Source organism: Hypomesus nipponensis, chromosome 2 (assembly GCF_054491055.1).
Source record: "Hypomesus nipponensis isolate SF chromosome 2, ASM5449105v1, whole genome shotgun sequence".
NCBI lineage: Eukaryota > Metazoa > Chordata > Actinopteri > Osmeriformes > Osmeridae > Hypomesus > Hypomesus nipponensis.
Genome location: NC_140362.1, coordinates 10,235,001 through 10,254,133, shown reverse-complemented (window position 1 = coordinate 10,254,133; position 19,133 = coordinate 10,235,001). Strand labels below are relative to the sequence as shown.

General features: G+C 51.0%; 2 protein-coding genes across 6 annotated transcripts in view; one reads left to right on the top strand and one right to left on the bottom strand.

Moving 5' to 3' along the window:
• ulk4 (unc-51 like kinase 4) overlaps nt 1-8,902 on the top strand; it is a 72,341-nt gene extending 63,439 nt beyond the window's left edge. For 3 of the 4 annotated variants that reach the window (XR_014766576.1, XR_014766577.1, XR_014766575.1), the window contains exons 36-38: nt 7,550-7,638; nt 7,905-8,128; nt 8,758-8,902. Coding sequence is in view for 1 of the 4 variants with exons in the window: in XM_084704937.1 (XP_084561063.1) it covers nt 7,550-7,638; nt 8,758-8,821 (153 nt within the window). In the remaining 3 variants the exon portion in view is untranslated. The remainder of the gene's footprint in view (nt 1-7,549; nt 7,639-7,904; nt 8,129-8,757) is intronic. The other variant, XM_084704937.1, reaches the window with a different exon arrangement.
• Nucleotides 8,903-9,175: 273 nt separating this feature from the next.
• ctnnb1 (catenin (cadherin-associated protein), beta 1) lies at nt 9,176-17,866 on the bottom strand. 2 transcript variants are annotated; one of them, XM_084704907.1, is made up of 16 exons: nt 17,724-17,866; nt 15,804-15,854; nt 15,136-15,360; nt 14,650-14,903; nt 14,169-14,407; nt 13,708-13,909; nt 13,305-13,449; nt 13,093-13,196; nt 12,140-12,478; nt 11,732-11,890; nt 11,493-11,612; nt 11,218-11,368; nt 10,985-11,106; nt 10,761-10,821; nt 10,135-10,366; nt 9,176-9,963 (listed from the first exon to the last, which is right to left on the bottom strand). In XM_084704907.1, the coding sequence occupies exons 2-15, from the start codon at nt 15,814-15,816 to the stop codon at nt 10,158-10,160; spliced, it is 2,343 nt and encodes a 780-aa protein (XP_084561033.1). In that variant the 5' UTR covers nt 15,817-15,854; nt 17,724-17,866; the 3' UTR covers nt 9,176-9,963; nt 10,135-10,157. The 2 variants fall into 2 exon arrangements, with proteins under 2 accessions (XP_084561033.1, XP_084561043.1); XM_084704917.1 differs by lacking the exon at nt 17,724-17,866 and adding an exon at nt 17,539-17,636.
• Nucleotides 17,867-19,133: the final 1,267 nt, after the last annotated feature.

Here is a 19,133-nt window from a genome sequence, read left to right as displayed (position 1 = left end):
GTGAACACTACTGCCAATTAGATGGATCGTTAGTGAGATGTATTATTAGCCCGTGACTGACAACAGAGAGGCAGGCACCAGTTGCTGTTGTTGTTGACAACAGCACCCCCCCACCATCCCTCCGTCTAGTGTGTACCTGTTCTGTCTGGTTCTGGAGACACCATCCAGGTGTTCTCTGTCGCGTGGGGCTTTTCACATTCAGAGCAGCCGGATCCCATTTGCAAGGAGGATAGAGGGGCTGCGGGGTGTGTGTGTGTGTGTGTGCGTGCATCTATTAAAGCGTCTCCCGTACTGAGGGGTTCCTATTGATTCATCGCTGGCCATCCCTCTCCTAATTAGCCCACAGCCTCTTCCACCTGAGTGCTAATAGAATTAACTGACCTGTCCTTATTCAGCAGGCCGTCGCTTCTCAGCCCCGCACACACACACACACACACACAGCTGTCTCCAGGACAACAGCTTTCTCTGAATGCACTGTGCGGAATTTAATTACCCCCCCCTTCCTTTCCTCACCTCTCCCCTAGCCCCTTTCACACTTACTCTCTCATCCCTCTCTCGCACACACAAACACACACCTCCGAGAGAGTTGTTCCTTCTCCAGCACTCACAGCCAGGTGCGTTGCCCCCTTCCCCGTCTCTTTACACCCCCTCCCCACCCAACCCTCCACCCCCACCCCACCGCCTGTGTCTCTCCATCCCCCCACCACCCACACATCCCATCTCCCTCCAACCCCCCTCCCTCCCCTTTCCGTCCCTGCGCAATGAGTCACAGACAACACCGCAGTGCTAAGAGCCAAACGAGCCTCCGTGTATGACATCACCGGGCCCTAGCACCGGGATGTTTGTGTTCCCCAGGCAGGGCGGGGTAAATGCCGGGACAGAGAAAAGTGTTGGGTGGTTTACGACCCCCGACGCATTATGCGACCCCTTATGTGCACACACACACACACACAGTTCTCTCCCTCGTTAACTTCTCAGAGAGAGAGAGAATTGCCTACAGCGGGTGTGTGTTGAGGCCAAACAGAGACATAAACATAATCCACAGACGTGCTATTATCACAGATATTGAGTCTACCCGCTTTCTAATCACCAACCGTTTATACGTCTGCAGCAGGCAGTGCACGCACGCACACACACACACACACACACACACACACACCCGGGGCGTGGCTTAGCCTCTATCTCGGACAGCCCCAGTGCCTACAGGGGAACGCGCAGCCTGGGCTGGTCTGCTGTATTGACAGGCAGGCTTTGTCCGTTCTAATCCCAGCGAACATATCAATCCCCTCCCTCGCTGGAGGTGGATCCCTCTCCTCCTGCTAGTTATAGCCATACACATCCACTCCTGTGACCTACGCTGCTCTGCCTTCCTTCCGTCCTGTTCGGAGTGTGTGGGCGTAGATGTGTGTGTGTGTGTCTATCCCAGTATTGAACAGATGAATTATTCAGAGCGGGGACAGTGGGAACAGAGCAGTGGTGTAGGCAGACAGGGAGCCAAAGTATAACCCCTGTCTCTGGAGACGTATGGTATTGGTGCTCATTAAGTCCTGTGGACTGTGTGTGTGTGTGTGTGTGTGTGTGTGTCTATCAATCCAGTTGTGTATCTGTCCGTGAGTCTGTCTAGGTGTGTTTGTGTGTGTATGTGCCTTATCAGTCCAGTTGTGTGTCTATCCGTGTGTCTCTCTAGGTGTGTGTGTGTGTGTGTGTGTGACTGGCTGGACTACAGAGGGGGTATTGACCAAGGGTTAGCCCACCGCCTCAGGCCACTGGTCAGACCTCGCTCCTGGGAAGCTGTCTCCCTCACACCTGGAGAGCTCATTAAATATGACTGCACTGACAGAGGATGGAAGACACCTTTGTTCAACATGCACTGACAGCTTCCAGTACTTCATTACTTGTATTCAATATGTTTTTTTGTTGTCATTGCCTTTGTGCCTCTGTTACAGGACCTTTTCGTAAGCGTTGCCTTTTGTGTTCATTTCAGTGACTAAATAACTTCAACGTTAACATAACAGTTGTTATGACAGAATGTTGTCTGTCAGTGTCCCGCCAACCTGCATGTTACTGCATCTCTTAGAGCAGTCAATCAGCTATAGACTGATGTCTAACAGGAAGTGTTTAGGAAGTGACTGAACCACCATGTGGCCCTTCAGGGTCAGGACCCTCGCAGCGTGTTCGTCCAGAGTTTGTGTTCATCAACAGGGGCTTGGAACAACCGGGCTCTCTCTCTCTCCAGCCCCACCTGACATCCCCCTGACACAACTGTTGAACTAGAGAGGGCCATATGGTGGAGTGCTTCCTTCGCTCTCAGAGCCGCTGTGTCTGTGTGTGTGTGTGTGTGTGTGTGTGTGTGTGTGTGTGGTGATGGAGCCAGGCTCTGGCTGCTGCCTGGGGGTGGTTGGGTTAGTCTCCAGGCATGGCTGGGCAGAGAGACACCAGTAGACCAGATGGAGCTTGTGTGTGTCCCTAACTGCATTCATCTCGTCTGCCATGGGACTCGGTGGTGATCATTCAGGGCTAGGGGCCCAAGGGCAGTGGGGGGCAAGGGGGGAGGGGGGGCTGAGGGGGGAGAGTAAATAACAAGATGCCAGCTGAATTGTGGTGGGAGGCAATAGTTGGGGCCATACATGAGTGGAGTGGCCAGAGACTTAACACTGGCCCTCACTCACGGACACAAACACCAACACATAAAGACACAAACACTTGCATAGACACACTCCACCACTGTGTCTCTCATTGGCTAATCTCCAGTTCCTCCTTCTGTCTATCAATGTAGTACCCTCCCCACTCCCATCTGAGAGAGATGAAGCCATCAAAGACCATCCATCTAGAACCCCCCCCCCCCCTCCTATACACACACCTTCACAAAGCCTATTTAATTAGCTTACATTCATTTCAGCTTTCTGGTGATCTACCTAGGCACTCTCACTGTATCAAGCCCTCATCAAAGACGACACTAACAGGCTGCTTATGTCAGAGAGGGGGTCCGCGCGTGGCTCCGGCACCAGGTCAGAGTGTAACAGAAGGAAGGAGACGGGGGGGGGGAAATACAGAGAGAAAGATGGAGAAACAACCAAGAGAGAGAGAGAGGCGAGGTACAGAAAGAGAGGAATGCCTTGGAGACGGAGGGAGAGGAGAGAGGGCGGAGGAGAGAGAGACACCAGTTCTGCCCACTGTACGCAACGCATGTCCAGCCAATTAGCACACAAAGAGACACGCGCCCAAGCCCTCTGGGGTTTCCGAGTCCCTGCCCCGGGTTCCGGCCGGGTGGACAGGACGCAGCAGGTTGCTGCCTCATCCCTGGTCGTGGGCCTCATCCCCACCCCCCTCACAGTCCAGGCGCAGACAGCGGGGGCAACAAAAAAAAACTGTTGATTAGCATGGCTAACAATGTAGCCCCTCCCTTGCTGCCCGCCGCTCCTCGTTCAGTACCCGCGCCGCTCCAGTATTCATCTCGGGAGCAACTCTGGCTAATTGAATTGAGGTTACAAAGGCCTCCGCCAGCGACAAAACTTCCTGTAATTGGATGATCTGCCGCACAGAGTTCTCTGTCTCTCTCTATCTTGCGAGAGAGAGTGTGTGTGTGTGTGTGCGCGCGTGTATGAAAAGTTCACCAAAGGATAGGATAATCTGTTGCATTTATACATCAATCTCATTTAGACGGATTATAAGAGTACAGCGTCGCCGCTGTGCGCGTGCGTGTGTGTGCGTGCACCCTGTGCCCTCTGTGTTCTTCTGTGCTTGTGTGTTGCGCTGGGCGCCGTGGTTGGTAAGCAGCAGGAGCTGGAACGTACCCGTTCTAGGACGTGTGGGATTGATTGGGTTCAGGTCCAAATCCTCTCATCTCTGCCCTCTCGTCCTGGCGTGAGCATGCAGCTTTAGACTTACAGCGTGGGTGTGTGTGTGGGGGGAGGGGGGTTGGGAGAGCGAGAAAGGGAGAGCGAGAAAGAAAAGACATAAAGGAGATGCGTGTGTGTGTGTCCTGCTAATATCCACAGTCATGTTAATACGCTGGGTAATTACAAGCCCAGGGTTTACCAGGCCCATGTCAGGCTTTGATGTAGCGAGGCCCAGTGTGCATGCTAAACATCCTGGAGAACACACTTGTTAGCGGAGGGGAGGGAAGGGGAAGGGGGGGGGGGGGAGAGGGAGGGAGGTGCAGAGGAGAGGAGAGAGGTGGAGAGGAGGGGCGAGAGGTGGAGAGAGGAGAAGAGTGGGGGAGGGGTAGTGGGAGAGGTAGAGAGGAGAGAGGGAGAGTGTGAAAGTTGCAGACGAGAGGATGAGCTGCGAGTGTGTGTTGCCAGTCAGCATCCGCCTCTGTGTGTGGGCCCGGGTATTACGTGTGTGTGTCTGTGTGTGCGTGTGCGTGTGGGTGTGAGGCACCATAGAGTGATCCAAGCCTAACAGGAAGCGGAGACCTAAAGCAGCTTAACCCAGATCGACATGTGATCTAGACACACACAGTCACCACGAAGGGAGAGAACAGTCTGGACAAAGCAGTCTCCCACGTCAACAACTCTCTCTGTGCCTTTTTTCACTTTGAGTCGAGCTGCTACCATTTCTCCTGGTATCTGGCCTAGTTCCTATCCAGTCTGTGTCTCTCTCCTCTCGCTCACCCAAATGTCCCCGCCTGGAGATTAATAAAGTGCTATCTTATCTGTCAGTCAGTGACTCCTCCAATCTCCGTCTCAGAGAGGGACCAGGTACAGAAGGGTGGCTGGTTGGAGTTCATAGACATGCTGTGTAAAACGCTAGACCCAGAAGAAGTTTGTGGTGAGAAGCTACATTCAGCCTGCCGTCTCTCTCTCTCCCTCCCTCCTGTGGTTGCTTTTACACACGCAACGCACACACACACACTCTCGCACACACACAATCGCGCTGACTCATATAGACTCTCTCTGTCAAACACACACATGCTCACATGAACACACACACACACACACCATCTCTCCTGGAAAGCCCCAGTGTGATAAACAAGCCAGTGCTTGATGAGGACCATATTGCTCATCAGGTGTAAAAACCCACTCCCTGCTGTGACAGCTGGCTATTTTAAGCCTCCATTTCTCCAATGTGCCTCCCGCACGCAACCAGCCAACCCACTTTCCTTACTTTCCTATTCTATCCTATCCTGTACTATTCTCTCCTATCCAATCCTGTGCTATCCTCTCCAATCCTGTGCTATCCTCTCCAATCCTGTGCTATCCTCTCCAATCCTGTGCTATCCTCTCCAATCCTGTGCTATCCTCTCCTATCTTGTACTATCCTCTCCTATCTTGTACTATCCTCTCCTATCTTGTACTATCCTCTCCTATCCAATCCTGTACTATCCTGTCCTACCCTCTACTATCATATCATATCCCAACTCTCCTACCCTCTCCTATCATATAATGACTTATCCTATCGTCTCCTTTCCTGCCCTATCCTCTTCTATCATATCCCATCTGGTACTTTCCAATCACCTATCCTCTCCTCTTCTTTCCTATCCTCTCCTATCCTATCCTGTACTCTCCTTTCCAGCCCTATCCTTTCCTATCCTCTCCTATCTGCTGCTCTCCTCTTCTTTCCTATGCTCTTCTATCCTATCCCCTCCTTTTCAATCCTGCACTGCCCTCTCCACTCCTTGCCTATCCCATCCTATCCTCTTTTATCATCATCTTTCAATCTTCCTTCCATCTTCTAGATCTTTTCATCTCCTCTCTCCTCTCCTAATCGTGCCTTCTTGTCCATTACTCTGGTTGAGAGAGAGAGAGAGAGAGAGGACTGCTGAAGCACAGCTCCTCCCACTCGCTCTCTATCCGTCTCTCCCTCCCTCTCTCTTTCTGTTCATACTGCTCTATTGGGGTTACACAGCAGAAGGAGTGCTACCCAGGGCTCTCTCTCTCAGGGTGGGGGGGAGGATTAAGTATCACAAATCAGAAAAAAAAATCATTTCTATTGACAAGAGTCCCCGTAAAGAGAACCCAGTGGCGTTAAAATGAACTCTGGCTGGTTACGGGAAGGCGGGGTGGTAGTGTTAAGCGCCGCCGTTGTGTCGGGGAGGTGGAGGCAGAGAATTAGGGAAAGTCTCCCTCGGAGGTAAGGCAACCTTGTTGCCAGGCAACGGGCCTGCCTGCGGTGGCAAGCCGGCGGGAGGCGGCGGCTGGCGGAGGGTGGCGATGTGGCAGGAGATTACACAGGAAATCCATTAGGCTGCAAGGAAAGCCGTTATCACCGTGTCACTGCGCCGGAGTAGACCGCTTGTTCAACAGGCAGCTGAGGAGTTACTTAGTCAGTCAGTTAGTTTTGTGTGGTTGGTTAGTTAGTTTTGTGTATATTTAACAAGCTTATCTTCCTCCTGTTCCAGGGTTAGAAACCCTTTTTCTCATGTTGCTTCTCTTTCTCTCACACACACATACTCATGCATTGATGGAGACCCACCCTTTGGTATGCTGGCCCCTAGAGCTGTGTGACCCTGCGTGTGTGTGTGGTCACAAGAACCTACTGGCTGAGTATGCTGCAGGCCCTGTCTCTGTGACATAGACACCACTGTGACCTGCCCCAAACACCGTACTGGGTTACACTGTCCCCATCTCCCTCTGTGTACTGTGCTTAGGTATGCATATGTGTGGGTGGGTGTGTATATGTGTGGGTGTGTCTGTGTGTGTGTGTGTGTGGGGGGGGGGGGGGTCAGCTTCACGCTAAGCCTCAGATCACACACAACCGCTGAAACACGACACCCTCTGTAGTGTGAATCAGCTCTCCTCCGGCCTTTTCCCCCCCCCCCCCCCCCCCTCCCTTCTTCTACCCTTCCCTCCCGTCGGCGTGCCGTCGCAGATGAAGGCTCTTGCCCCCCCAACCCCCGAGGAAGGGGCCTGGCAGGGCGTGTCTGTCACGTCTCTGCTGTGGGGGGGCGGGGGAGGGGGGTCAGGGCCAGCACTCACATGACGGCTCCTCCTGACTCACTCACTCCTGACTCACTCAGTCCTGACTCACCCTGCCTGCCTGCCTGTCAGTATGCACTTCTCTATCTCTTTCTTTCTCTCCTTCCCTCAGTCTCTCTTTACCTTGGTCTCTCTTTCTCTCCCTCAGTCTCGCTCTGTCTCCCTCTCTGTCTAATATACAGCCGGGATGTGTCTGTACAGTGAAGAGGCTGGTAGGGTGGAGCTGCCACTGTTACAGTGGAGGAGGGAGGGAGGGAGGAAACACAGGGCACCTGTTTCCCATTAGGGCACACACATTCCAATTCTGTCTGACTCCATTTTGTGCCCCTGTGGAGTTTTGGAAAGCTCCCGGGAACTGTGTGTGTGTGTGTGTGTGTGTGTGTGTGTGTGAGCTCTACATAGTACTACTCTACATGTGCACTACATGAAGCTCAGTATAACTAGCTCTTGTGAGAGTAAAACCCCCAAATCAATCAGCTCTGTAAAGAACTTCCCAGACTCATCCACCAATCAGTGTGCTACATTTTAAGCATAGGTGTATGTTTTTCACGATACATGTGTACGTTCTGGTGTCTTGTGTTGTTAACCGCCGTGGGGATTGATGTGCTTGTGCCTCCTCTCTCCCGCAGGTCTCTGCGTGCGACGGGGGGGTTTGGAGTCACTCCCAGGAAGGTTGTGAGCTTCTGCAGGCTCTACAGAATCTGAGTCACTCCTCCAGGTGTGTTCCCCTCCCCTGCCCCCCCCCCCCCGTCTCCCACATACACACACAGCCCTTTAGTGGAGCCCCTTGTCTCTGTGACAGGGCCAGGGCTTTGATCCATTCTCGTAGAGGTCCAAGACCCTGGTCGTGTGATGAAAGATGCCTCCAGCCGCCCGCCTCTCCCACAACACGGGGATAGTGGCCCATTGTTGCCCTCCCTCCTCCTCTCTCTCTCTCTACCTTTTTTACCCCTCCCTCCTTTTTTCTTTCTTCCTTCCTTTCAGCCACCCTTTCTCTCTCGTCCTCCCTCCCCACCCTCCCCATTTTACCTCTCCATATCCCTCCGTCTCTGCCCCTCCTCCGTCTGAAATGAAAAAGAAAACCCACATCTCTTTGAAGTTGCCTAGCCAGGCTTGTAAGGCAGGGAGCCTTTGACAATATTGGGTTTGGGCTGAGTGGCTGGCGCTCTGATTCCAAACTCCAGACGACGTCATCGTTCTTCTCCATGGTAACCAGAGGGCGGGGGGGGGGGGGGTTCTTTTGAGATCCTCCCTGACAGAATACTGAATGTGTCTGAAGTGTCTTACAGCAATGAAAGAGTGTGTGTGTGTGTGGGGGGTGTGTGTGGTAGTCTTGAAGTGTGGGCAAGTGAATACAAATAAAAATACTCAGGCAAGGGGGGGGGAATGAAGACAAGTGAATAGTTGCATACTAAACACAAGCGCCACGTAAGTTAGAAGCTGCCTAATTTAATGACCAATCTTAGAAGTCAGATGTTGGCCAGTAGAGGACACACAATCAGCCACACTTGAGTGGGTTTCAGTGTGATGTTTCAAACCCTCTTTCATTCCACTCAGTAATTATTGAGAGAAAACCACAATCAAATCATCCAGGCTCCCCGGTTGCAGCAGCCCTGCTCACAAGTGATTGCTCCGCTGATCAAATTAATTAGCAAGCAGTGTTTGAATGTCTGTAAGAGCCCCTTTTGTCAGACCAGTCTTCAGTTCCAACTCCATCAGAATGCTCTGGAAAGTTTTTAGTGTGTGTGAGGGGCAATGTGGGGGCAGTTGTGTTTCGAATGAGATAAAAATAGCTTTTTGAGGAATGTGGCTGGTGTGCTCATGCTTCTCCCCCCAGGTGTCAAGCTGACGTTGCCGTGGCATCGCTGGCTGCTGAAATCCTCAGAGGGTGTGGCCTGTAACACCCACAGCAACCCACCATTTTCTACTGTGTAGCTGTCAGTGTATTTAATTTATAATAAAACTGATCCTGTTTGATCTTGCATTTCTAAGGCTTTTTGGAAGTATAGCCATAGGTCATATCTGCACCATCCTACAATTCGCAAGTTGTATTTTCCCCCACAGAAAATAAACACTAGAACTGTAAGTGTCAAACCAGCACCAATAAATAGCATGTCCCCAAATCAGCCCAATTCCAAATAGTTCACCTTGTTGATTTCTTACTGACCCAATGCATCGAATCCTTAAATACATTTTGTATTTGGGTAGATGGACTGCAAGTTGTAGTTTTTAGTTCATGAAATGAACCAGACAGATGAAATTAAAGTCCATTTTATTGTTTAGCCATGTCATAACCATGTCTCCAATAAGCACAGCAGGCTACAATAATAAGGGAAATCTTTTAACAATCCTCGACAGCTACCATCAAAAAAGACAGACCATAATAATCACCTCTGCCCCCCACCAAGAACATACCCTTTGGAACTGTTGTGTCACTAGAACAGTGCACCCTCGTTAAAGCAAGAAAATAGTTGATATTTGGACCGTTTTCCAATTCTTGTTTTTTTTTTTTTTATACAAAAGCTACACAATGTTACACTTGATCAGAATACAATTCAACTGATTAATTAGTGTTCTACACCATAACTTGATAAAATCTTAATTGATGGAGCATTACCACTATAACTTAACACTACGAGAGACTAAAAAGGTACAAATTACTGCAAAAAAAGGAGATGAGTATAATAAAGCAGGCTAAGTCAGTCACCATTACAGACTGAAGAATCAGAATAAAAAATAAAAATAAAATGTAAAAAAATACAGACAAAGGGGTTTTTTAAAATTCCATCTCCGAGATCCACTTCGTGAGCCTTCTTCCATCTTCTGAGTGGAGCCACTCTGGGAATTCCTTTTAGCGGATTTCAACTCCGACAGAAACCAGAAACAACGTTTTGTCCTCCTCCGGTTCCCATGGGAACCTCAGCTTGTAGTAGTGTGTGTGTGTCAGGCACTTTCTGAGATCCACGCCCACCTCCCCACCCTTCCTCTCAGCAACTCTTCAGGCCAAATCACAATGCAGGTTCATTCAGATCAGACGATACAGCTGGGAGGAACAAAAAAAACAACTACGGGTTAGCATGGGACCACACACGCTGTGAGACAGCACACACACACACACACACTGTATTAGTATTTCCATGCGACAGCGTGTAAAAATCCCAAGCAACACCCCCTCCCCAGCCAGGGCATCTCTGGCGGTCATCTTGCCTCTTACCTAGAAAGGTAGGGGGGGGTTATTTACAAGTCCGTATCAAACCACGCCAGCTGGTTGCTGTCTCCGGGGGGCAGGCCGTCAATCAGGTCCTGGGCGTGGCCCAGGTCAGGCAAGCCATCCACAGGGTAGTCAGGCCCGGGGTGGTGCTGCCCCATGTCATGCTCCATCATGGGGTCCATGCCCAGCGAATCCTGGCCGTAGCCTCCAGAGTGGAAGGAGCGGTAGCTGGGGTCTGAGTGGGGGGAGGGGGGCGGGGGTGGAGCACACACACACACTTTTGTTAGAGAGCAGGTTAACAACACAAGCAGCCACACGCGCTAGTAAGGGTCATCCAAACCGATGCGGCCGTAACCTCCAGAGGCCTACGGTGGACCGACACTGCACCACCCCCCCCCCCCCCACCCCCTCCCCGGAGGCACAAGGCACGGTTGCAGGGTTTGAGTGTTGCACACGTGCACTGGACCCAGGTCCCCCTCTCCAGTCACATCTGTTCACTCGTCTCCAGGAGAGTTAGGACTACCTCTGGACAGGAGTGAGCCCAGAGGAGGCGGGATTCAGATTGGGATTATGCCCAAATCTGAGTGGTCACCGAGGGAAGAGCAGAGAGGGGGGGGGGGGGTCCTTACCTTCCTGGCGGTAGCCCAGGGGCTCTCCCTGAGCACCGATGTCCAGACCCAGGTCTCCAGTCTAGAGAGAGAGACAACCACAGGAGATCAGAACGGTGCTGCGTCAGACCCAGCACACACAGGTGACACTCCGCAGTCATGTTGGCTGTGTACCCAACCATCTACCAGTATGAACCAAAACTGTTCTAGCAGACAGCAGTGTGTGTGTGTGTGTGTGATTGTACCTCGTTCCAGGTCATGGGCTCTGTTCTGAAGAGGGAGCTGGTGAGCTCCACAGAGAGGCGTTTCTTGTAGTCCTGGGGCTTGTCCTCGGACATGCGGAACAGCACAGCAGCAGCGTAGGTGGCTGGAGGAAGCACACACACACAGCCTTACACCCCAGCACTCGCATATCCTACATGGCACTCACATCCTCCTACATGGCACTGGGTTGAGGTAACACAGCGTGTCTACTCACCCACGCCCTCGTTCCTGGAGTGCAGCAGCTCTGTGAGGGGGGCGGTGGCTCCCTCGGCCTCGATGGCCTCGGCTGCCTCCTTGTCCTGGGCCAGCTCACACAGCACGCCGGCCGCCACACGCTGGATGTTCTCTATGGGCGAGTACAGCAGCTGCACACACACACACACACACACACAAGGTTAACTCTGCCCTCGCCATACACTCCCATTGGAAATAGATAAGACGGGCCATTTGGACGGAAAGAGGCATGTTGAATGTAGTGCGGGTCTCTACCTGTACAAAGAGTGGAATGGTGTTGAGTCCTCTGATGACAATTCTATTGTGGACGTCTCTGGCCAGGATGTGCAGCGCTCCAGTGCAGCCCTCCACTATCTCCTCCATACGGACTCCCTCCTGCATCTCACACACACACACACACACGGTCAGAACTGGACTGTCTTGACACACAGACTTCCAAGTCTCCCCACTGAACCTGGTGGGTGTAGAAGTATCTATACGTGCGTGTGTCTTACCACAAACTGCTGTTGCGTGCCTCCCATGGAGGTGCGTCTCTGTGTGTCCTGGTGGGCTCGGACCAGCAGCTGGACCAGCCGGGGGATGGCCCCCTGCTCCCTCAGAGGGGCGTGGTTGGCCGGGCACAGCGCCAAGTTGCGGATCAGACCTACGGTGGCCTGGAGGGAAGGAGGGGGAGAATATGTAAATGAATGCATTGATGCAGCGCGTGATCAGGTTTAGATGGGAGGGCGGCACGGACAGTTGCCAAAGACCAAAAGCGACCGCTCTGCTTCCATTGACAGAAGGGGCTTGTGAGTAAGGTCATGTGTTTGGACATGGGACAGTCACGAGGATAGGTCGAGGTGTGTGTGTGGCTGATCCTCCAGCGTGGGGGGGGGGGGGGGTGCCCTCATTTCGCCACCCACCTTGATGAGGGGCCAGTGTGAGGGCGGGTGCAGCAGCTTCACCACCACGGGCAGGCCGTAGTGCAGCCGCACAGCGTTCTGGGCCATCTCGGCGTCCTGGTGGCGCGAGGTGAGGTGGCGCAGGGCGCAGATGGCGGGCTCCGTGATGTCCTCGCGGTCGCCGGCCCGCAGCACGGTGCGCACCAGCGCCTCGATGCCGCCCACCTGGCACACCATCATCTTGTTCTTGTAGTTGTTGCACGTGAGGTTGGACAGGATGCCGGCCGCGCACGTCACCACGTTGATGTCGTCGCTGCCCAGGAGTTGCACCAGCGTGCCCAGCAGGCCCTCCATGCCCTCCTGGAGAGAGGAGGAGAGAGCGGGAGGGGTTAGGGGGCTCCGGGAACGGGATAGGGGGCGACCCCCGCACAAAGAACAAAACGGCTGAGGGCGGGGAGGATGGGGGGGGCAGGAGGAGACGGGGCAGGCAGGAGAACAGAAAGGGGAGGAGGGGGGGAGAGACGTATTCGCTCTTTTCCCTGTGTACATTCAGACGATACACACACACGCACCGATACACACAGCAACACGACCCCTCCCCATCAAGCGGCACCCCTCCTCCTTTCCCCAGACAGGCTTTTAAACTCCCTTCCTCCCTGGGTGTGACAACCCACTAGTCAGTTTCTGAACCTCTCCAAGCAGGACCCACCCTGTGACCCAGCCCGAACTCCCCTCCCCCCCCCGGCCCCAGGACACAGACAGGAATGGCTACTGTTTACCTGCATCACATCTACTTCAGCTAAGGCCAAGCTCTGCTCCACGGAGGAGAAGGGAGGAAGGAGGGAGGGGAGACAGACAGAGAGAGAGCTCTTATGTAGGAGGAGGGCAGGGAACCAGTCAAGATGGAGAGTAAAGCCGAGGGGGAGGGGGGGGGGAGGTCAGATGACACAGGAGTGAAGGAGGCGGGACGCTACCTGTTTGGTGGCAGCGTCTGATAGGTTCCTGAGGGTCCACAGGCAGTTCTGGACCAGTCTCTGGCTGGGGTCGTTCAGGTGGAGTCCCAGGGCCTGCATGCCACCTGGGACAAACACAAACACACTTAAGGAGGTGGCAGATGTAGGCCAAGGTATGAATACAGCAGGCTGTACTGGTCCAGGCAGCCGGTGCACTTAAGGGGGAACCTCACCAGCCTCAACAATAGCAGGCTTGTTGCTGGAGCACACCGACAGGACCTTGAGCACTCTGCTGGTGGTCCACAGCAGCTTCTCGTATGTGTAGGTCCTCATGATGTTGACCAGAGCCTGGGGCCCTCCGCTGGCCAGGATGATCAGCTGGGGGAGGAGGGGAGAGAGAATTCAGAACCTAGGTTTACAAACCCTGTAAAAACAATCCCTTCCTTTACCCATATATAGCTAAATCTCAGATTCAAATTGCTTTATTACTAAACCGCTTAAATCATACCACCAAATCAGGCACAAGTCCAAGTGCATAACTGAGCTTATGTTTTATAGCTCCTGTATACGGTACAGGAGTTGCATTTTGAACGGAATGGCCCTTTAAGCCGGGGAGAACGGACGAGGGGCTCTCACCTTGCTCTCCTGGTTGCCGTAGGCCAGGATCTGCAGGCAGTCTGTGGTGATGGCCAGGAACTTGACGTTGGTCTTATTCAGCAGGGCCACCATCTTCTGCAGGCCCCCGGCCAGGCGCACTGCCATCTTGGCCCCCTCCTGGTGCAGGAGCAGGTTGTGGAGGGTGGTGATGGCGTAGAACAGCACAGAGTCCACTGGAGACCTGAAATGGCACACACCGACACATGGCAGGGTTAGGACCTGGATATGCTCCACTGCACAGGACCACTACTAGTTGAGACCTGGCAGAGCACAAACCCCCATCACCTAGATAGGACCATCAACAGGAGGTAGATTCTGATCCAGATGAACCGGTCACTAACCATTACCCCAATGACCCATCCACCCACGCTTGCCTCCACCAACCACACACTGCCGGCCTGCCTGCCTGCCCCCCCCTCCCTCCCTCCCTCCCTCCTCACCCCAGCATCTTGACCAGGGCAGGGATGCCCCCGGACTTGAAGATGGCGAGCAGGCCCTCTCTGTGGTGGGACAGGTTGTGCAGGGTGCCGGCCGTGCAGCGGGCCGTCTCCACGTCGTTGGTGTTCTGCATGGTGCGCACGATGGCCGACACCATCTGCGGCGAGCGCATGATGGCGTGGCGCGACGCCTCCTTCTTCGACAGCTGGTGTACCATCACCGCCGCCTTGTTCACCACCACCTGCGGGAGGGGGGGGGGGGGTTAGGAGAGGGGCCCGGGGTCAGACGAACTGCAGACCTCCACACACACACAACCACGTCTACGCCTGATCACTCAATAGTACTTTTTAATTTCAATGTGAATATCATGAACATATCATTCAAATGACCACTTAAGAGTTATGTTTGTGGAGTGGGGTCTTGTTCCCAAATCTCCCCGTCTCTGTATGGTTTGGGGGATGGGAGGGACGACAGCGGTCTCACCTGGTCCTCGTCGTTGAGCAGCTTGGTGAGCTCTGGGATGGCGCGCGTTGCCAGCTCGGCGTCGTCCTGGTAGTTGATCAGGTTCACCACGGCGTGCTTCAGCATCTGGGACGGCTCGGCCAGGCGCTGCACGTTGGTGGGGTGGGCGCCGTCAAACTGCGTGGTTGGGATCTGCATGCCCTCGTCCAGGGTCTCGGGGAACATGGCCGCCCGTACACGCTGGGCACGCGTCATGGCATACTGCCCGTCTATGTCTGGGGGGCAGAGAGGGGAGGGGACGGGTTGGATGGTTGAACTCTGTTAAAGGCTAAATGGGCCAAATCCCGTTCTAGCCCCTAACTGCATCCTACCACTCGCCACGTCTGTGGCATTATTAAATCATACCTCAATTCTGTGATACAAAAATCAACCCATCCAATGGTTTGGTTTTAGAAGCTTCGTCCACTGTGCGTGTGGGACTGTGCGGTGATGAGGGTGAGTGCTTACCTGCCACCTGGTCTTGAGAGAAGGACTGGGAGAAGCCCTGCTCCCACTCGTACAGCACCTGGTTGTCCACATCCTCCTCCTCTGGGTTGCCCTTGCCGCTGAGAGAAGGGGCGGTGGTGGTGGCCCCAGAGTGGATGCCAGAGTCCAGGTAGGACTGCTGCTGCCAGTGGCTCACTGCTGCCTTACGGTCGGGCTCCATGGCCATGTCCAGCTCCATCAGGTCAGCTGGCACAAGCAACATTGACATTCATTAGCATCGTTAGCGCTCAATAGTCGCATTTTGTTGTGTCGCACTGATTCAGCATTCACACAAAAAAGCCATTATTTGGAGTGGTACTGGAACTCCATTGAAATGCAATGTACTATGTATAATTGACAAGAGATGCAATGTATTATATATAGTTGAGATTATTCATTTTCTTAGCAACAATTCAAAACTGTATTCAAAGTGTTGGATGTCCTTGAAATGTGATTAAAATCGTGGTAAGGCTTTTGTGTCTGCCAGCAGGTTGCTCTGGCAACTTCACTATGGCAAAGTAATTTCTCTCGTGCACAAATAAATACAGAAATTCAGGTGATGGGTGAGACATTCAAAAATTCTTGAGGTTGAGCACTTCAAAGGCAGGTATTTAAAATCCTTGGAATTGGGCAGGGTTATGAGAACTCACCCTGGGAAGCCATGATCCTTTCTCAAACCGCAGCCTGCACAGCTTCCTGATCTGAAACACACAGAACAGCGGGTCTCTTTCATACAGCAATTCCTGCATCAGCCAGGGCCAAAAACACACTGCACAAAGCAACCTTTTCACTAGGTTGAAGAGAAGCCAGGGGGAACGATTTAAGGAAGCTCAAGGAATCCTGTGTAAGTCAACTTAACTGTCACCCCGAAACTGAGGAGACAACAGGAGTCGGTTCGAATTTCAAACGAATCCACTTGAACGGTCTGCGGAGCAATAACTATTTGTGGCGTTTCCGATTCGTAGCCTATTCCGAGATGTGTGCAGTGGTTATTGTATTGAAATATCAACATCCTTCAACTGTAAAGTCCCCAACCGAAACCTCAAAACAAAGGGCAGGAAACAGCAACTCCAGCAATTTGACTCATTCGCCTACATTAGTCAAATAGTCTCACTGCATTATCTCTTTGTTAAGTAAACACGTCCTGGAATGTTGCAAGTCACCAACCATTTATATAGACAGGCAACTTTTGATGATGTGATGACGTCGCGGTACCCAAACATCCACATGCAAAGTCCGGCTCACTAAACTGATCAGCGTTCATGCCATCCCAACTTAATGTCCACCGTGAGAATAGGTATTCACCCCCGAGTAACAACTCACCGTCGGCGAGTAATAAAACTTAAAACCGAGAAAAATCTGTAGTAGTAATATGGGGTATTTCCGGAGCGGTCCTGCCGAGTTTTCCTCGAGATTTTCCACCAGTGCGATTGGTTCAGTTCCCCACCCCCACAACCGTGTCAACTTCAGTCTGCCTGACTTTCCTACAGCAACACACTAGCGACTCAAGTTTCACTCAAGCTCCTCCTCAACATCCTCTCAAATCACAACGGTTGAGGAATTTTTGTCGGTCTTTGTTTAAAAGACGACTAAACGCCTGGCCAAAGAGCTTTACAAAAACAAAAACAGATGAAAACTATTCAATAGGTCGAATCTAGCTACAGTAGCGTTATCCATTTGGGTTCGGGGGGAAAAACTTAACATTGTTGACTTTGCTAACTTGGATGACGTTTAAACTAGCTGGCAGGTCGACCTCATGCCATGAGCATAAGTGAGGTCAAACATGTTATCAAGCTATTGAGTCAAATAAATCAACCAACTAAAATGTAGCACCCTCAACACCATCTAAATGGAACCGGGAAAACGTACAAAACTACTACTTTCAAAACAGTCCACAAATGTTCATTCTGGTTAATAAACTAGAATCTATTATCCGTTATAAGTTGACGTTTTTTTACTTACACCATTGATAATATAAAGTAATTAGGGCTTGCAGCCAACATCACCACTCTAATTGAAATCAGTTTGCTAGACTACAGTACCTAATCTACAACAAGTATTATGAAACCAAACACGACGCGAGTCAGAGCGATGGAATGCAAAGTGGTTCGCAAGCTAGACTGACTAGCACAAACCAACTTCTGGTAAAATTATTATCAGATAGCTTACTAGCTGTACACGCTACTCACGCATATAGCTAGCTGGATAAGCGAGGACAAGACACTATGGACCACAGTACTTAACCTTACTATGGCAATGAATATGGAGGATAACACTGAAATAACGTGTTACCAAACAATTTAAATGATTATCGGTAAACCGTATTTTCGAAATCCAATCCCGCATGACTCGCGTTGTGATAAGTTAGCCTTGCTAGCTGGATACCTGAAAATACTCCGATACTAGGCGGTGGCTGCGGAAACCGAGAAACCAGCTGGCTAGGTAGTAGCAGCTAGTAGCTAGCAGGCTAGATACCACACCAGTCCACACAACGCAGTCCGTTCGATGAGAAGGAAAAGGAGTGAAAGAAACTTATACAAAAATTTGAATTATTTGAAGAAAAGGCATACCCTTGCAAAAGCCGTAAGTCAGTCCCCTTAGTTAAAAAGAAAATAACCAATATCGCGTTGAAAAAGACGGAGAAAATGTAAGTACAGACAAACACCAGCGGGTAGTCCAACCACCCCCTCCGCAGTCAAGGAACAACTTGGCTCTAGCGGCTGAATCAGTGATTTAAGATGGCGTCGCATGAAATGGACCGAAGCACCGTTCTTGTGGCAACAATATCCTTCCGCACCTAGGAATAAAATAGACACACATGGTCCGTGTTTTTTGTGCATCCCATAATTTTAAATACAAAAGCAACTTCTGTTACGATGCCACAAGGTCATCATAAAACTCATCAAGCAAAAATGAATAAAAGCGTACCAGCACATACTATTTACTAAGGTCTGCGTATGAATACCACGGAGATAAAATAGGGGGCCGGCAGAATACCTTTTCCATACATTGGAAAACCAGGCAGAAATGCATTTGGGGAGAAGGGCTTGCAGACTGCGGAGTAGTTTAAATTAATTGCAGGAGACCATTCTCACAGAAACAGATTTAGAAGCCGCTTGAAAAAAATAGAAAATAATAATCGAACATGAATAAAAATCTACAAATTGTTTTTTCTTTATTTTTATTGTAAACACAGTTAAAAGTGACTAACACACAGTAGTAGGATTTCATGAACCCTGTATGTTTACTATCTGTGTTTAAAGTGCACTGGCTTGAAACCACTTGGTCATACCACTTCTACCTCACCTAAAGAGTTTATGTATAGACTTCGAAACTGTAGTGTGAAACTTTTTGTTTGTTTGTTTGCTTGCAAGTAAAATAAAAACCCATCTTGACTTAATGTAATGAAAACTGAACGTTACTCAATTGATGGTAGGTAAATTAAATATTTGTCCACTTTCAGAATGAACCAACCAAATAAAAGAGATCCTTCAAATTGTGTGACTTAAGTTATAGCTCTGTAGCATAGGTACACAACATAGATAAGCACAGAGAGTGCAAAGATAAAATATGAAACAGACTTTGCCAGTGCCCTTAGCATTCATGGATGAACAGTTGCCATGACAAGATAGCAAATTCAGCAGTAGGGTGTGGCAGTCATTGATGAGCTACTGAATATAAGTTACTTGGGTTTTGAGAATTCCGTTTTGGTTGTCAACATAGTTGTGATCACATAACCATGTCACAGAATGGATCAAGCTATTGTGACTTTATTTACCTTGATCATGCAATAACTGTTATTGCATAATAGGCATTGACATAGGTTCCAAAAAGTAAATAATATAGGCTGTTGTTAGCCTGTTTCCTGTATACAGATTCAATCTCGAACTGGACTAAAAAAGGACTGATATCTGAAATCATAAATAATAGCAGTTCTAGAGGGATTGACCCGAAGGAAGAAACATTTTGTGGACCTATTT